This window comes from Taeniopygia guttata, chromosome 7 (genome assembly GCF_048771995.1).
Source record: "Taeniopygia guttata chromosome 7, bTaeGut7.mat, whole genome shotgun sequence".
Lineage (NCBI taxonomy): Eukaryota > Metazoa > Chordata > Aves > Passeriformes > Estrildidae > Taeniopygia > Taeniopygia guttata.
This window is the reverse complement of record NC_133032.1, coordinates 25,570,905-25,590,559: the sequence shown is the minus strand read 5'-3', so window position 1 is coordinate 25,590,559 and position 19,655 is coordinate 25,570,905. Positions and strand designations below refer to the sequence as shown.

Below are 19,655 nucleotides of genomic sequence, written 5' to 3'. Positions count from 1 at the left end.
AGTTTTCCACCTGCTACTAAAGCCCACATTGCTTCCACTACATGCAGATGTAAATGTACACAGTCAGATGGGAGAGGGCAGAGAGAAACACACTTGTGTGGATTCTGAAATGAACAAAAATATCCACATAATCAATCTCTTTCTGGACTGCTTAGCACAGCAATCTTGCTGAACAAAATAAGCTATACTCTGCCTAATTCACATGTAAACTAATGTATGGTACCTAGAACTAAGAGCTGCTGATCTAATGCTATGATCTTTCATGTGACAGAGGCCCTGGACTTTCAAATTCATCCCCATTTGAGCAGAGCAATCCAGACATCCAAGGGTCAAAACGTCAAGTGCTGCAGAATCCTACGTAACTTTTAATCACTTCCTTCATTGTGCTATTGCAGTCATTTACAAACACACATATTCTTCACTCTGAGTTTGTCTAGCTTTAATTGCCAGCCCAGCATCTCATTAGACCTTTGTCTGAGAGCATAAAGAGCCCGTTGCTGGTTTGTGTTCCTCACGCTGGTACTTACTGATGGTGACCTAAGCTAAGCAGCCCTTTCCTTTCCCTGGGCACAGCCTAAGGCATCAAAGCTCTCAGGGCTGCATTTCTTTGGCAGCCACACCCTTGGCTGCACACAGCCTGCTCCCTTCCCTCTCCTGGCCTTTGGAGCTGCAGCCCCTGCTCTGGGGAAGGTGGAAGTAAGCTGACATCCTTACTGCTGCTCAGCAGCCTGATTCTTAAACACACCAGTGGCCCTTTGCCCTGCTGTGTGTGCAGAGCACTCTCACACAAGCCCACTCCCTCCCAAAACTCAGCTTTCTCTGGAGCATCACTGTTTCCAGCCGTGTTTGCCCACTCACTTTCTGCTTTCTTGCCTTTGCTCTGTGGTTGTGGCTTTATGTTTGGCCACATTAAAGGATCTGCTTTTGCACCAGAGTACCAAGTAAATCAGAGTGGGTTGTGCCAGTCAGCTATTCATTTCTTAGTTCCCCAGATATAACTTTTGAGAACCTGATCAGTAAGAAAAGTATGTGCCCACCTAGGCCACTGGTAAAACAAATAAATAAAGAACACAAGGCAGATCCTTTTGCTGTCTAACAATGATAAATCCAATTATAATTACATCCTGAAAGGCAGTTTTTACTCCACTAATTTCATACCATGTCAATTTTGCATGATTCCTGTTCCTTAATCAGTGTCATGTAGCAGCATGCCAAACGCTTCACTGACATCCACGTACACTATATCAACCAAACTTGTAGCTTCATAAATAACATTTCAATTAGTTGACAGAATCTATTACATCAGCCCATATTGCTCAGCATTAATTCTCATTTATTTCTTTATTGAGCAGGTTCGGGACTGCATGTCCTGTTCTACCTCAATCAATGTCAGATTGGCAGGCCTATAAATATCTGATTTTTTTCCCCCCCTCACCCTCTTTAATACTTACACATCTACATTCTCTTAGACCTTTAGAACTTTCCCATGTTCTTAGGTTTATGGGAAACCAACACGAAAATTCCTCAACCAGATCTCTTTACACTGCTACCTGCAAGATATCTGGGGCTGCAGGGGTAAAAAGAGCCCTGCTTTGATATCTGCTTTTTCAATGGGCTTAAATAGGCACCATCATGATCTAACTCCTATGCAGTTAGGAGAAATGGTACCAACAAGGCCAAGGCATTAAAAAAAATAACATGGAATGACTTTGACCTCTTCTTACCTGAGTTGTGACATCAAACTGCAGTTCAGAGATCTCCCTGTTGTTGAACACTTTGGGCTTCTATTCAAGTATTCTCCTGAGCAATAAGCTATGTGCTTGTTTTAAAGTAGAAACTAAGCATGTTCTATAAAGCTATTCAAAAACCTGGGCTAAAAGACTCATGGCAACATCTTAAGAATTTGTAGTGCTCTCCCATAAAATTCTAACTCGTCTGGATTTGAGTATGAATGACTCTGGATTCCTGGGCTTGCACCACACTCATTAAACTTGTCCTGTGTGTGCATTTACATAAAGGAGGAGGCTGTCTCCACTTTGCTAAGTGTCTAGGAATCAGTTGTGCCCTTCCTGAAGATAAACTCCCACTGACTTCAAATATAGCAGGCAAAATTTCTGGTTTCATTTCCCAATCTCTGAAAGGAAAGAAAACGTCTTAGACAAAAGGGAATTTAAACATCAAGTGTAGAATATATTAAATTTGCCAGATGCAGCTGAGAACTGAAATGCAGAGTTAGAGAAAGTGAATACACGAAGCTTTAGAAAGACTTGGCACTTTTCATCCCATTTGTTCTTTTTAAGATCTCATGAGAGCATCTAACACAATCCTAAGTCACACCAGAACCTGCTCAAAGCAAGTGCACCCTGAATCAGCTTCTTCAATCACTAAACCACAGAATACATAATGACGAGATGCATGAGGAACTGAAGCAGTTCTGGTCACTCCCAGACTGCCTCAGATCCCACTTGTGCAAGACATCCACATTCAGAAGAGAAATTTAAAAGTCAATGGCATTTAAGCATGTGATGAAAACGAAGCATGTGCTTGAACACATGCTCTTGATCCATGAAGGAAAGTCTTTGTAGCAAGCTTGGAGGAGGCCATTTGAAAGCTTAAAAACCATTATTTTCCTCTGTGGAAGAACTCCCTGCACAAAAAAGCAAAACAGTGGGCCAGATCTGCCTCTCACTGTCATCACGGCTAATCTCTAGTGACTCCACAGTTGTCGCAAAGAAAATTAATCCAGGTTTACAGAGATGTAGCAGACAAATCTAGACCACTACATCTCTCTCTTGCTGTATTTACAATAACAGACCAATAAACGAGTATTTGTGATTGGGCACTGCTTTTTTTAATCTGTTTACTGGAGTATCATAGGATTTGTTTGATGATTTGATGACTTAGTTATTAGTGGATTTACAGATTGCACATGATTAGCCGGCATATTCTGGATTTTTTTTTCTCTGTTTCTATGCAGTGAAGCAATTTTGACTTCTAAAGCAAAACCAGGGCATCCTCGGTATTTTTTGATGTAGGTGAACATCTTCAATTCATAGAATCCCTGTGTGGCTCTGAACTACTTACACAAAGTGCCAAAAACCTAAAGGATTGCATAATGCAGGAAAGAGGCTATGAATGAACGTCATTCATACTTCTTGCCTACACAAGTCTGTGGATTTTCATGGCATCTCCTATTCATTTTCTTCAGCTTTGCATGAATGGCTGAAAATGGGCCACAAATCGTTCACTGCCTGTCAAAACTCTTCCCCGTGGCATTTCTCAGTGTCTTCTTGATGGGACCAAGAGCACAGCAAGGACTGCTGCCCATCAATAACACAGCAAGCACAGGTAGAAAACACAGCACTTTTCACTGCATGCCTGCATCCCAGCTTCAGAAGCAGCAAGCACAACACAGGCAAAACACAGGCAATCCAAGCCCACCATCTTCCAGGGCTGGTACTTTAAAACCCTGAAAAGCTTCTAGGAGCTATGGGGATTTGCTCAAGCATCTCAGCCTAGCAGGGTTGATGAGCTCAGTACTTAGCTTAAATGAGAGCCCAAGAGGAGTCCAAAAACAGGTATTCCTGTCATCTCCATACTTTCTAAGATTTTTCCAAAATGGCTAATGCATCCTACCCAGCACAAAATGCCCCTGGCAGGGATCTAGGAGTCCAGCACTCGTGAATGCCTAAGTGTTTCTCTTCTAGTCAACAAAAACATATGGGAACTTCATCCTTTCCTAATTTTTAAAGGCCACAAAGAGACATGAACTGCCTTTCCCTGACCTAACTCTTATATAGGTCAGATGGGCACCAGCCCTGAACTGGAAGTCATGTAATCATGTTAGGACATGAAGAGCCTGAGCTAATAAACCCGGCCTTTCAGAGAGCTTATTGGTTTGGGCTCAGTGCCATGCTGAGGTTAACAAGGTAAAAACCCGTTTAACAAAGGAGACATATTTGACCAACCACAGTCAGGTCAATCATTTCAGATTTAAACATTCCCTCCAGAGGTATTTACCCAGTCGGTGCACGTTGCTGTAACTGATTTTGTACCTTGTGATGCTGCTTTAAATTATACCTCCCAAATCAAATTAGAGTAGAAGAAGCTTTCCTATTTCCTTATTGCAGTTGACAATCGCACGTGGGGTCAGTAGATATTCTGAATTCACATGAGGGAAGCTTGAATCACCTATTACACCCAGGAAAAGAATCTACAGCTCAAAATATGAATTCCCTTTCTTCCAAGGTTAAACTAGAACAGTCAGAGTATTCTCCCCTATATTGAGAACATGTGTGTATATGTGTGTTTATCAGCACTGCATTTTATACACGGCTTCATTCAAAACAATATACACTCCAGGTTTTATGGTGTATTTTGGCTCAAGTGTGATTGCTAGGACAGTGTTTACAGCAATATTCAGCGTGTTCTGCATAGCCTTGCCCATCAATCAACAATGTAATAAAGCAGAAAAGGAAATCACTGCAAAAGCAGCAGAGCTGCTGAATTCAAGTAAGCCATTCAAAACCAGTAAGGAGAAAATGCAAAGGCAATTGGGTCAAAGTAAACATTTACCTGTTGTTTAAAGGGGAAAAAAAAAAAAAAAGCATATACATGCTGCATTATGGTTTGCCTTAAAAAATAACATGGGCTCCAAAGTGTTAATTTTTTTCCTGCCTATTTTCTCTGGGTTAGTGTTTAAAGATGACTACTGCTCCATATAGATTTATAATATGTATGTGTTTATTCACACATCTCTAAGTCAACAGGAAAGGCAGACCAGAATACAAAATCTATCATTAAATCTACATGTTGGCACCTACAAAAAGCTGCAGGGCTTCATTTTTTTCTGGCTAAGATTGAGGGGATAAATTGAAAGAATGAACAAACAAACAAGCCATGCTCATCCTTAGAATACACACACAAAGCAAGAGAAGGGGGAAAGGAGATGGCTTGTAAGGTTGCTGGTTTTCAGGTTTGTCTAACAGATGAGGAATAAGTTTAAGAGCAGTATAATCTCCGATTCTGTCAGGATGTCACACGGGCTTGCTGACAAGCACTGGGGTTCAAAAGCCCCAGCACTGGGCTGGCTCTGAAGCAACATGTGCTATTCCCAGTTCAGACACTGGAATGTGATGCAGCTTCCAGCCCTGGCCCAGCTTGAATACCCAGGCTCTGCTTCACTGTTTTTATTCTCTTCCCTTCTGTGAAGAATTGCTTCACAGTGTCAGGGTGTTCCACCCTGAGTCCTAATCTTAGAATTAGCACCTCTAGATGCTACTGTAAAACAAACAGTGATGATGATACTGATGAATTATCACTCATTTGATTTCTTTTATTTTAATTTTGCTTTAGTCTAGATAATAAAAAATTAACATAAAAATCAAACTAGGATAAGATCTGCATACCCAAGGCCCCATAGAATTCCCACTGAAGTCATTAGGTTTTGAATGGAAATTGAAGGAGGCTCCAAAACGAATTCAGGTAGGTGCTTATGCACTGCCCTGCTGGGGGTCACAGCAACACCCAGGGTGACAGTCACCTTCAGCGAATCCACCAGACTGAGTGAAAGCCAATCAACAGAGCTGGGCCTGCAGACAATGCAGGCAGGGCAAAGAAGTGCTCAGCGTGAAAATGAAACCGAGGAGAGATGTTCTTAGCCCATTAGGAGCTATAATGAAATACTGCATCTTGAGTTTGTTGCTGTTAGAAGGAAGCCAGGAAACGAGCAAGAATTCATTATAAAGCTGCTCAAGACCAAAACATGAATCACTGGGTTCTAAAAAAACCCAGTTGTCTAGAGAACGGCATAGATGAAAATGAATGGAATCTCTTTAAATTACTCTCTGTATAAAGTCTTTCACATTCATCCTTTCTGGCTTTCTGATTAGTATCTTTCTGGGATGTGGGTTTTTAAATAATTCCACACCACACTCCCAGCTTCTGCAATCAAAACACTGAAATGGCTCTTGATTCTGCATTTTTCATCTTCATTTACAGGGAAAAATGTCTTCTGCAGTAAGAAATTTGAACACCTACTGTCCTACCCATCTACTGGATATCCCCAAAAGTATATGCTGAGGGCTCAGTAATCAAATGAGATTAAGATTCCCTCATCACTTTACAAATAAGGGGACTTTTGTATGTTACTGCTGCATAAACGAGGATTAAATCACCTCTGGAAAGCCCTCAAGATCATTAAAGTGCTGAAAAGCTGAGACCCCTCTGATCTCAGCATCCATGACAGGAAAGCAAAAAACCCCAAATCCTACATAGTGAATTGAGAAGGCTTCCCTGCAAACCCAGATGGGAACACCTAAAAGGAAAACATGGCAGGAAAACACAGCCTCTGGCTGTTCTGTTCATGCTCTGACCAGTTTCCTGAGAAAAGGAGGCTTGTGTGACCACATGGTGTGCTTATCTACACCCGCCCCTCACATCAAACCCTTTCCAGCTATTTCTGAGCCCTCTAGCAATTACAGTTTCCATGTGACAACTCCACTCAAGGAGGAGCAGTACTGGGAGCTGAAGTGCTGTCAGTCATGGGGGAAACCACCTCAAAGCTGGAAACTTGCTGTGTTCTAAGAACCAGAAAAACACAACTTGAGTTAATTTCTTACTAGATGTGTACCTCAACAGACCAAAGAAATCCAACCACGAGATACAAGTCAGTTGACAATTTTGTTGCCTTATCTCACAGCTGGCTGGCTGGGACCGCCCCTGTGGCAGGAGTTTTGCTATAAAAAAGAAGCTGCACTGGTTATTCTGTTAACCAAAGCTGCTTGGAGAAGCATAAGAAAAAAAAATTCAAGAAAAATCAGAAACCACACAAGATTGCCTAAGTCCTCGAGCTTCTCATAGGAGCACGTCCCACTCATGACTGCTGGAGTGGATTTTACAAGACTTACTGTGATGACATCCAAAATTTATTACAGCTTTTACAACAAGACCATGTCTAGTAAAGAGTGATGTAGTGACAACAATTACTTGTATGGATTTAGCTTAGGGCACATAAATATACTTTTGTACTTCAAGAGCAGCCATAGCTGCCTACTAAATCTTGAATAACACAAGGCAGCTTTGTAGACCTTTAAACACATGTACCAACTTGGTTCTGTCTCCTTCACAAATCTGCTTCCTTACTACCTGCACAGTCAGTCCCAAGGCCCTGCTCCGCTCATCTTCTGTCAACTTGAGCTCCTAAAATGAAAGTCTTTGGAAATCATGCCTTTAAACTCCTATGCTTTTTGAGAATGGAATTCATTACTTTCAGAAAATGGCCAAGTTTGTTTTTCCATCTCCTCAGTCACAAAGCAAACTGAAAACTTTATCCGTCTTCCTTGGTACATGCATAATGAATTTTGTGCAAATTCATTTGAAAACCAATTTATTGACCATAGGTGTGAAAACCCTATTGTACATATAAATCAAATAGCAGATTTCTAGCAAGCACCGAACAAGCTATTTTTCTGGTGTAATGGTTTAAAAAGACAATCTAAAAAAACATTAGAGTAAAACAGCTGTGAAAAAACTAGCAATATTTCACGCTGCAGTTTTTGGGGAGCCAGATTTGAAGCATCTTGAAGTGTCCTGAGCTCCAGAAAGCAGCCTGGGTCTGATGTCAGAAAATCAGGCCCCTTGAAGTGCCTCATGCTCATGTTGTTGGCCACTTCACAGGTGAAAAAATACCCTCCATACACACTGCACTCACTGATATCCTGGTTAACAAAATCAAGCAAGGACTAGGGGATACTTTGCCAAGTAACTTGGCTGTACTTGAAAAACCTGAATCCAGCCAGGAGTAGCCCTAAAACCAGGCCTGAGCCCAGCCCTGCTGTCCATGTCACACCAAAAGCTGCTCAGCTCCTGGGGGCTCCCAGCCTGATGCTGGCCTTGCCCTTCCCTGCCAGGGGGCTGCTGGAGCTTAGTCAGGGAGCTGGGGCAGAAACGAGGGGAACTCTCCAGGACAGCCTTCCCAAGCTACCCAGACCAGCCCTGGTCCCCCAGAAAAGCCTGACCTACCAGCCCCAAAAGTCACTCCCTACCCCATGGCAGGGCACACCCAGACCCAGCACTTATACTTCCAAGAAAGACTGATGTCAGATAATCAAATCCATCATGACTGCACCAAGACATAAAAAACCACTCAAAAACCAATAAAATAAGCCCCTACTTAAATGCTAGTTTGCCTACATTTTACAGTATCCCCTGCACGCCACAAAGGGCTCAGGCTATTTCCACATTCAGTTTTGTTGTTGCTGTTCTTATAAAAACACATTGTTCTTTCCCTGTGACATTTCTTCATAACTTTGAAAGACTGCTCTCTGCCACCACAAAATATTTGGCTTGAATCCTCCAGTGAGGAGGAGCCAAGGGTTTGGCTCATGTTTTAAAAACAAAAGAAATATTACCCTAAACATAAAACAAATGAGTGCAGCTGTAACAGTAGATGGAGATAGAGCTCCTAGCACAACCTATGAATAATTCCAAGTACTATTAGAAGTAACACAGCTTTCTGAATTTCCCTAGAAAACAGCATGTCATGATTAGGTTCCAGCTTGACTGAAATGCAAAATACCGTGTTTTTCAAAGACAGAGCTGAACAAAAGACAGTATGTAGTGCAAGAACTTAAATGGCAAAGTATATCCACTTACAATCTGAAATTGTGTAAGACAATGTGTGCACACATAAGAACAGAGATATTAAAAGAGGGCTCTTACCTCCGTCCCCAGATCCTGAGCCAGCATCTGAGAAAAGAACAGAAAGGAATTTATATTCATGTGTTCCAGCATGTGCTGTGAGCATGCAAAGCAAGGCTTCAGTGGAGTGTACTACAGTGTACCTCGCCTTTGATGGCATCCCTGGGTAAATTATCGAGATCTAATCTGAATGTAATTCACTCAAGCCATCTTTCTCTATTTTTTTTTTCTTTAAAGCCTCTCTATCAGATGAAAATAACCTAAGCCACAGAATGCTGCAATGTCCTTAGAAGTCTCCACCTCGCTTTGTTGTACTTAGATAAATTTTTGTTCCCAACAGCAGTACAAAGTTACTGGTTGTCACTACTAAATCCTCACCAAGGAGAGATTGTAAAACCCATTTGTAAATTTGTATCATTATCTTTAGGAAACAGGACATCTCATTAAATTATAACTAGCTGGAATAAACCATTAAATTACTATTATTCAAAGTCTTCAGGTAAATTATTAAAATGCCATTTTTCTCAAGGTTGTTGCTGAGTTTCAAAACTGAGTGCTTTCTTTTTCCTCTGCTCAATATTTTGTTGGCTGGAATGATGAGAGTCACAAATTTAGAAAGTACAACATCACAAAATTGCCAAGCACAGAGCTTCAGTAAGAAAGGCAAAGCATGGAAATGCACACACACAGGGCTACCAGAAATAATGTCTAAGAGGAGTTTATTCTGCAGGGAAGGGAGGGAGGCTGCCATCCTATCCTCCCCCTTAGTGAAACAGTTATGCATTTATCAGCATCAAGATTAATAGAAGGAGTTTGGAACAGCTGCTTTGGGATGAAAATACCCCGTGAACTTTAGATCTCATTTACTGACAGTGAGGTCTGGTGGACCCTAACTTGCACATGCCACCACTGCTAAAAAGTAAGAAAGAAAAGAAAAATCTTTGCTAAATAATTGGTTGCAAGAACTGCATCAAATGGTGGATTTATTCAGCAAGGCTGCAAAGGACAGCTGCAAAAGGTGGCTGGAAAAGGAACAGAAATAACAGTGTTTTCCCAGTGACCAAGTCCTGGATTTTCCTCTTCTGATCCTTTGTCCTGATGCTCTTTCCCAAATGAGCTACTGAGGAAAGAGGGAACAAAGCTCTGCACTACACTGCCCTCATGGCTCTGGGAAGTTTTGCTTTTCCAGGTGTGCCAGATCTCCCCAGCACAGAAAAAGAAATGAGCACCTGCCTGCCACAGAGAGCTACCAGGGTGCCTGGCTCTCTGCAGGAAAAGGACCCCGTGTTCCTCCTCCTGCCCAACCCCTCAGGGCCAGAGCCCTGCCAGGGAGGACAGAAGGGCTGCTCCTCACACTGCTCCAGAAGCCCAGGTCTCTGCTGGGAGTTCTTGAGCACCCTCTCTCTCTGCCCCACACCATAGGGAAAACCTAAGGAAAATGACTGTTCCCTTCTCCACTGAGCTCCTCCTTGGGAAAAGAGGCCAAAGACCCTGATCAAGACTTCAGAAAATCTTTTTTTTCCTTCTCTCTTTCTGAAATCCACATTGTGTTTCAAAGAGAACGCTGCCAACACAGTCATTGCCAGCAGGTAAATAAGTCTCAGAAAAGTTGTAGAAATGCAGTGAAATTATCCCTTTAATCAAAAAGTTTGAACCAAAAAGACCGGTTGCTGTGCTGAGAGAATTTACTAAGTTGAACAAATCCTACACCACAGTAGGTTTTGTCAGCCCGAGCTCCATTTAATACCAATTTATGGACAAAAAAATTGCAGCATATGTTTTTTTCTTCTTGAATATTGTCAGGTAACAGCTTCAGAGAAGAACAACATTTCCAGAGAAAGGAGTTTATTTTCTCTCAGGTGTATGAAACATGAAATTACAGCACTGAAAAAAGTTTGTCTAATGTACTTTTTATTGACTCCTCCATCCTCAGCCAAGAAAAAATTCTGCTTTAAGTTTAAAGAACTCTCTCAAGAACAAAGGCTTACTCCTGCTCTTTTCAAGTTAACTTCACTGCCCACCTCTAACAGATACCGAGCACGAAAGAAAAACATCAAGAACTCCTGCACATAAGCAACTGGGTTTTCCTGACAGATTTTGCTCATTCACCTTTCTAGCTGTTTTCATACCAGCTGAGATATCAACAGCTCACAAGGCTCAGAGCTGAGCAAAGCTGTCTCACACACCAGTCAGCTTTCTCAAGTCCACAGCAAAACACCTGTGGCACAGACCTGTTCCTTATGTGTGCTTTGGACTCAATCTTCAGCTGGTATCAATTGGCAGGACTCATTACAACCAGTGGTCTGTTGAATCATACCAGCTGGGGATCTGGCCCTCCAAGGATAAGGAAAAACCTAAGAAACCGGATTGCAGGCAATAATGCTCCAGTTCTCTCTCTCCAGATTACAGAGAGGTTTGTGGTAATCCAGATGCCCATTTATCAGACATCTGCTCACTTAATCTGCTACCAGTTCACTTGTCATAACAGCTCAGAAGTGTAGGCAGGGCACAGGATGATCAGGAGCACAAGACACAAATTAAAAAACAAATCTACTTCTCTGCTGAACTCTTCCAAACAGCACCAGGAATACAGTGCATCAGGGGCTGTGAGCCTATAGTAAGTTACTTAAAGGGGAAGGATGGCAGTGACCTCTCATGCCCCCAAAAATTCACCAGTAATGAATTCAAAGCAAGAATTTAAATGGTTTTTGCCATGCCCAGGCCATTTTCCTGGGGGGCATGGCAGGGTTGGCAGGCAGCCTGGAGCGAGTTGTACGTACCAGTGGCACACGATCCCTCGGACACCAGCAGGATTTCACTCTGCTGCTTGCAGGCAGCCTGTTTCAAGTAGCACTCGTTCTGGTAGGTGTCACCATTGGAGCCACACACGGGCACGTAGTCATTGTTACACTGATGGGAAGGGACAGAGAGCAGCAGCGTTAGTCACACGAGCACAGGGGGCACAGCACCCCACACACACACCCTGCTCCCTGCCAGCATTAAAACCCTGGGAAAACAGCAGACAGGGACACTGACAATCCTCTCTCAACTTTACAGCTACCAGGGGAGAGGGAGGGCTACGTTTTAAAAGACAAAAATCAGATTTGAAGATATTAGGGGAAAGGTAATGTGAATGGGCAGAGTGTTCAGTGATGCCCCAGAGAGGTCTCTGGCTGCCAGCAGGAGCAGGGGGCATTCCCAGAGAAGGAATACAGGCAAGGCAAATGACTCCTCACACCTGCAATACCAGCTCCTGTGTTTCCATGGGATGGCTCCAGACAAACAGGAATGAACAGGCTCCCTCTTCCCCTCCTCCTGCACACACACCCCTGCAGTGCTACACACACACAAGTGTGTGTCTAACTGTTCAAGTACTGACTGGACAGAGGGAAATTATTTCTGAGACCCCACCGATCAAAGCCCATCCCTCTTTCTGCACAGACATTTCTGCTCCTGGCAAGCTGCAGCTGGGATGCTCCACACAGGTCCAAGCTCTCCCCACGGTGGCCAGTGGGCAGGAGCAGCAGCACTGCAGTGAGCCCAGCCAGTGCAGAAGTTTCTCACACCCCTGCTTTGGCTCAAACTCCTGCTGAGCTCTGCCTGATTTCCTCTACCACTGGAAGACAGTTTTGCCCCTTCTTGTTCATTTAAAAAAAATAATAATTTCATTTTAGACTGAAAATTGGGCAACCTACAGGGTGCAGTTATCACAAGATAATCATCCTTGGAGGCTTAGAAATACTTGGATGTGCCCAGTACATGGCAATTATACCAGGGATATGATTATCTCATGATTACCCTACTCCTGGTATGCCTCATTGTTTAATTAGAACAAATGGAATGATCACAATTATTATTTACAAATGCTCACCTCTGCCTAAATCCACGTAAAACTTTAGAAGAAATCATACATCCTGTTTAGCTGTATAATGGCACAATATGTCTGAGGTGTGTTTGTTGGGTACAGTGTAAAACACAGAACAGAAATATCAGGGATATTAACATCAAAAATGCTTTAAACTGAGTGACTACAGAAATGATTAACACAAACAATTGCATAGATTGCATTAATTGCAGGCCTCCATACAGAGCAGCTGCCAAGAAATTATTCATAGTTGGTCAGAGTGACATTTTGATTGGGCCAAAACAAATGACATTTTCCTTTTGCATTGTATTCTCTTCAATCTTCCCAAGATGTTGCCCACCCTCAGCACCCTCTTCCTGCGGAACAGGGAAGAAAAACAGCAGCCACAACAGTAGAAATCCTCTCCTTCTGTTCCTCATGAAGGGTTCCTCCATGCAGAGATTTTAAACTGTTGATTAAAAATGTTTCTAGGCTATTTTCAGCATTATGTTCCAAATCTGAGCAATGTTTCAAGCATAAAATGCCAACTTCATCCAGAAGCTCAACAGCAATTGCTAGAGGCTGATCTGGAATACATAACCAGGACAATTAACACAATTGTGCATATTTTTTAAAGCATGGAGCATCAAATCATGCTTGCTTTAGGTGTAATATCTGCTTGTCTCCCAAGGATTTGTGAGGAATTTGGCCTGCAGTATCTCAACAGGCTTTCTTACATGTAGAAACAAGGTTGGATTCTTTGCCCAAGAAACACAGAGGCAACTTTTCTGCCCAAGAAACACAAAGGCAGCTCCTCTGCTGCTTTTGCCCAGAGCAAGGGACGATCTTTGACACGGACTCAGCTGCAGATCTGAAAGGCCAGACAGCCCCACATAAAGGGTGAAATCCCAATGCACAGAGGAGTGCTTTGAACTAGGCTGAACTTCTTCCAGAGGTAGGCACTTTTAAAATGCATTCAAGAGGCATCAGGATCCCAGGAAGTATTAGTAGTCCACTCTTCCCACCAGCACCTTTGGAAAACGAGGATTCATATGGAAAAAGCAGGAGCCGGAAGGAGCAAAAGGAGGGATATCTTCCATATGGATCCTGCCTTGGCTTTGAGCTGTAAACTGTAGTGGAAGTTACCCAAGAAAGAAAACAAGACCACCAAGGTGAAGGTTGTGATGTTGGTCACCAGGTGGTTCCTAACCCACTAGAGCTAAACTCTTGTGTTTGCCCAGGCTGAATCCTGTACTCACAGCTCATCACGATCACAAAATACTTCCTGCTGGTGCTGGAGAGTATCAGGTGTTGAATGTCAGTTCCGTCAGTCTAGTGACATGTTTTTGTCATTGGTTTAGGGCTGACTAGACCAGGCCCTAGATGTAGGGATGATTCTTCATCCCAGAATAAATTGAGCAAGCCCTCAGGGAAATCCATGTTAAAACTCCCACTAAACCTAGCAGCCCAGTGCCATACTGTTCACTTCTCTCTTACACGTGCCAGTTTCTAACATACAGCTGTAGAGCAGGAGAATGGACTCATGAAATTCCATCAAGCGTCAGTCAAAGGCTGCCTTCCTCAGCACCTGCAGCCCCAAGTGCCCACTGTCACAGCCAGGGACAAACCATCTTTGGGAGCCTCTGAATCACTGCTGCGCACTGAAAGCAAGTGGTTTATTTCTTAAAGATAATGGTAACCTGTGTAACTACTCCTCCTGGTAACACTGTTAAAAGCTTGACCTCCTCCTACTTTCATGGATTAACTACTTCTAAAAGGCCACCCACATCTTGAACCAAGCAGCACGAAAATATATTCCAGAAATATAACAAAGCTGGAACTTGAACAGGTGATGTCCAACAGCTCATCAGAACAGGGGATATTGCAGCTCCACAAACACTGAAGCACATGAAAGACTCAACATGCATGAAAACAGGAGTCCTTCCTCCCATAAAAAACAGTGACTGTCCACAGGCTTGGTGACTCAAGAGGAAAGACACTGATGGAAACACCTGGTAGGTTTTTTGATACATTCATGAAATGTAAGAGGGAAGAGTCCAGCTGCCAGATCTACAGCTTTGGGCAAACAGGTACAGACCCCAGCAAGCCATGTCCCCAACCACCCGCCTGCTGGCACAGCTCTACACCTTCTCTTGGACCCACTGAGCCTGAGGGAAGGAAGGGCTGGTGGTTTCCCACATGCTCAGCCCTCCTGCTGGAGCCAGCACTGTCCCAGTGCCTCCTCTCCCTCCACCACCAAAGTCTGGGCTTGTCCTGCACAGGGGATGGGTCTGCATCTCCTGAGCAGAGCACGACATGGTGTTTGTCAATAAAATACTTGTCTCACTGAGAGCTGTCACGGTAGACTGTGACAAGAGAACCAGCCAATATGAACCTCTCTCTCAGCACATGCCTGCTGGCTCTCCGGGGCTGGAAGTCTTAACTTGGGTGTTCCTGAGCAGTCTGATCATATTCATCCTTTGAAATAAAAATAAATTCATTTTAACTTCACTTGGGCAGACATGAAGCGTCTGCAATTCTGGACTGAACAAACCCAAGCAAAGACTGCAGAAGCCCTGCTCCCCCAATTCCATGTTCTCAGCCCCTCACCACACAGGCTGGTCAGCCCAGGACTTTTCATCAGTATGGAGGCAAAATGAGCTCTCTATCCTTGTCTATTCTCTCAGACTTCTGAAGAAGACATAAAACACAGTTATAGTGATGAGGAGTCTGCTATTGATTTTGCTCACTATCCCCACAAAGAGCTGCCACTGAAATGGGAGCCCTGAACTCTGACGGGGCCTCCCTTACTCGTGACATAAGTTACCTGGCCAGCTCTGCCTCACTTAGCCAGCCTCAGACACCGCACTAGAAATTAATTTTCTACTCCAGTGGCACTTCTTTTTGGCTTGTCACAGTGTCCACTGATGTTACAAGAGCAGCTAACATCCCCCCAAGCTCTGCCTGTATCAAAGCGCTGGCGTTTGACTACAGAAGCCCCCGGCACCACAGCGCCCTGGGCAGCGCTGGCACAGCATCAGCCACCAGTCATTTGCCCTCCAAGGTCACAGGCAGCCCTGCGGCTCCACTGAGGGCTCTCAGCTAGACAAAGAGCTCTGAGTGTTTACAGGGCCTGATCCAAAGGCCAGCGAAACCAAAGACTGCTGTTGATTTCAACCCATTTCCTGGTGACTGGGCCCACAACTGCCCAACTCATCCTTTTGATCTTATTTACATATTCATATACCAGTCGCCTGATTTTCTTAAATCTGTTTCAACTGCCCACTACAGAACTGCTAAACTCAGCATACTTAGACTGTTCACCTCTCAAAGAGGGGACCACACAGCCTGGAGAGGTTTACCTAGCTTCATTTACCCCAAATCACCAGGCATTAGCATCCTGCCTTGGGAAAACAGTGCTCCCAATGCCTTCTTCCCTGCCAATATCAACATCTGAATTTGCACCCTCCAGGCTATGAGTTTCACTTCTTTATACCAATTGTCAACATGAAACAGGGACCAAAGACAAGATCCAAGCACTCTCAGTGGCTGCTCTAAGTTCCAGAGACTCATGGCACAACATCTGCCCTGGCTTACCACCAGGCAATGGGACAAGTCACAGACGTTTCACTGCCTTACAGATTCTTCTTAGAAAGATAAAATAGACCAGACCATAACCCTTGTATCACTGCATATGCTGAGCCAAGGCAAACGCTCAAAACAGCATTCTCACGCTGAATTTTTGATTGCATGCAAACTCCAAATAGAATAAAAGACTCCCACAGTCAATATGAATTCCCTTCTAACATCTTAACACAAGTGTTTAAGAACTACTGTCTTGTTCTCATTAGAGAAAATTCCTTCCTTGTTTAAAATGAAGGAACTTATCACTTGGGTTTTATCTCCGAAGACACATTTGCCTCTAGAAATACAAACGATACTTACAATGCTTTAACATGAATCAAAGCTCAGTGTTAACATAGTCATTACAGATGAACCCAGTCTTGAGCTGTGCACTATTTGGCCTGCTCTACTGCAAACAGTCAAATGGGCATCGTAAGTTTCACAACTTCACCAATCCACATTAAAATGCAGAAAAACATTGGGGCGTAAACACACATGCAACCCTGTGCTGGTACATGCTTTAAACTCCTTTAATTTGTGCGGTTTCTATTCAGGTCATTATTTAAAGACCAGCTGTTCTGCGAGTTAGCTAAAACATTAAATGGAATCCTTCATAATGAAATCATCTGACTTTGAGAAGGGCTGAGGTTTAGAAGTAGCCGAGAGAGGAAGAGAGAAGAAATAGAAGGAAAACCCCTTACTACTCAGTAATAGCTCTCCTAAAACTATATAAAACCTAAAGGAAGTTCATCATTTTGGAACAGAGGGATTGCTCCTTAATCTGATCAGCTGGACAGATAAACAGGCAGAAGCATTGTCACTATGCAGCCCTTCCTGAAAATATTGCATAAGCACATTACAGATCCATTTCTTTAACTAGATCAGAACTCCGAATACAATAAGCCATGATCTGTATCAGAAATGAATTTAGAAAGGACTCTAAATCCTTGTTAAAAGGGCAGGGATGAAAAATCAGAAATGCACAACCTGGAACTGCAGACCCAAAGGGACATTTAAAGCCACAGCATCTGCATTTTCCCAGAGAAACTTAAGTCTTTTTGCCACCAGTTGGTTCTCCTGCCAGCTTTTATACACACTGCCAGGTTTTCCCTCTAACTTCTCAGCACACAGAGAAATAAATTGCCAAGTGATAGGTTATAAAGGGAGAGCCTTGATTTGTATTCTCATTAATGAATTAGAGAATGAAATATCAATCTTCTTACCTTGAACTGACAGACACAAGTCACACTGTCTCCAATCCTTAAACACTCCCCATCAAATTTACAGGTATTGGTGTCGCAGAGAAAGAGATCATTTTCTCTGTCATCGTAACCTCAAATGTAAAGAGAGGGAGAAGAAAAGTCAGCTTTGGTCTAGCAAGAGGAACAATATGGGATGATTGCATTCTAATGCACACAAGCACAATAACCTTGTTGATGAAATTGATAGAGTCCAGATTTCCTTTTGTCCTTCCCTGTCCTCAGCTTTTCACTTTTCCTCTCGTTTCTCCCTCGGTGTTTCTCTCAGTTCTTATTCCCCACTACCTCACACACTTTATTTTCTATTTCACGGACTCGGTTTCCTCAAAAGTCACCCGGTAATTATGCTATTTCATGGCTCTGGGTTGGAAATGTCATCAACTTATCCCCATCCGATCACAAATCTGTTGGACAAAAGTCCAAATCGGAATTTCTCCAGCCCATGACACAACAAAGCCCCCAATAATAAAGACAAACAGGCTGTGTGTTTTCTGTGATGGTCTGCCTGATCCCAATGAAGATTGATGACCTCTAAGTTAACAGGAGAAGTGCCAGGATCCCCATGAGCCGCTGAGTGAACCGAGCTCTTTGCCTTCATATTCTCCAGGAAAAACCAACAGATCTGACTGAACATTCAGTTCACGAATACAAGCATGAATTTCAGATTTCGCTAGCCGACTTCCCACTCCAACAGCGAGTGGCAAGATACTAAACAAAACAGCTATATCAGACTCCAAACCCATTAAGATCTGAATCCATTGATTTAAAAAAAAAAAAAAAAGCAACATCCGAACGCTCTTTAACCGTATCGCTACAGGTTTAAAACGAAGAGCTCACAGCGCAAATTCCCCCCCGATCCAACACGTCATGTGCGATCCACGCAGCACCCCAAATAACGCTCTTCGCCTTAGAAGGCTACGAATTATTTTACGTATCGGGGCAGGACCGGCTGCTGACCCGCACAGGAAACCCGTTACAAAGGTCAGCCCGACTTTAAGACACGGGCAGCGGTTCCCGGTGTGGCGACGCCGGCACCGCGATGCGCTCTCCGGTCGGTGCGCACGGCGAGAGCCGCCCGCAGGATGCGCACCGCGGCCGCGCTCCCGCACGCCGAGCGCCCCGCTCCAGCGCAGCTCCGCGGGCCCGGGGCTGCCGCTGCCCGGGGAGCCGCCCGCACCGGCGGAGGGCGCGGCTGCCGCGCCCGGCACCGCCGAGTGCCCCGGCGGCTGCGGTCGCACCGGGAGCGGCGGCGAGCCCCGACGCCCGGGACTTTTAGCCCTCGCTATTCCCGTGCGTTCAGCGGGACGCGGCATCGCCCTCTGAAGTTGCCTCCCCCGGGCTCGTCCGCGCAACTCCGAGCGCCCGGCGGGGCACGGCGCGGGATGCTCCGGTGCTTACCGGAGCAGTTCCAGCCGGTGGGCGTCTGGCAGTCGCTTAAGGAGGTAGGGAAGGCCGCCAGCTTGTCGGGGCGGGCGAGGACGAGCAGCACGGCGGGCAGCAGCAGCCAGCAGCAGCAGTCGCAGAGCGTCCAGCCGCCGCCGCCGCACTGCCGGGGCGGGGAGGGCTCCCAGGGCACCATGACTTCCTAACTCAACTCTCCGGCAGCGGCGTGCCCCCCGGGCGGCGCGGCGGGCGGCAGGGACGGGCGGCGGGGCCGCTGGGCATCCCGGGGCCCCGGCCGACGGCGGCAGCGGGTCAGCGAGCGGCGGCCGGGCGCTACGCTGGGGCGAGCGGCGGAGCCCGGCGGGGCGGCGCGGGGGTGCGGGCGGCGGCGGGGCGGGGAGCAGCTGCCATAGGGGCCGGGCGGCGGGGAGCGGGGGGAGGGCGCGGAGGGGCCGCCGCCGCGCAGCCGCCGCCGCCGCCGCCTGCCCCGCTCTGCCGCCCGCATCCCTCTGCGCGGGGGAAGCAGCAGGTCCCGGCCCGCCGCGTCACGTGCGCCGCCGCGCCGCCCCCATTGGCCGAGCGGCGCGCGGGGCCCGGCGGGCGGGGCCGGCGGAGCTGCTGCGCCCCGCGGCAGCGCCCGGGGCAGGGCCGGGCCGGGCCGGGCCGGGCGGCAGCGGCGGGGGGAGCGCGGCCGGCGGGGCGGCGCCCCGCACCCCGCACCCTTGCGCCCCAGGCCGCCGTCCCGCCTGCTGCGGGGATGCGCCGGCCCCGACGGGGCGCGGGCCGGGCAGCGTCGCGCCTCTCCGCGCCCGCACATGTGCGCGCACGGCCCCGGCCGGCGCCTC

The 19,655-nt window shown here is 45.7% G+C and overlaps 1 protein-coding gene across 1 annotated transcript in view; it reads right to left on the bottom strand.

Moving 5' to 3' along the window:
• TMEFF2 (transmembrane protein with EGF like and two follistatin like domains 2) overlaps positions 1 to 19,261 on the bottom strand; it is a 124,180-nt gene extending 104,919 nt beyond the window's left edge. The window contains exons 1-4 of the mRNA XM_030277817.4: positions 18,826 to 19,261; positions 17,392 to 17,501; positions 11,481 to 11,610; positions 8,722 to 8,748 (exon numbers count right to left, since the gene is read on the bottom strand). Coding sequence (XP_030133677.1) covers positions 8,722 to 8,748; positions 11,481 to 11,610; positions 17,392 to 17,501; positions 18,826 to 19,006 — 448 coding nt within the window. The 5' untranslated portion in view covers positions 19,007 to 19,261. The remainder of the gene's footprint in view (positions 1 to 8,721; positions 8,749 to 11,480; positions 11,611 to 17,391; positions 17,502 to 18,825) is intronic.
• Positions 19,262 to 19,655: the final 394 nt, after the last annotated feature.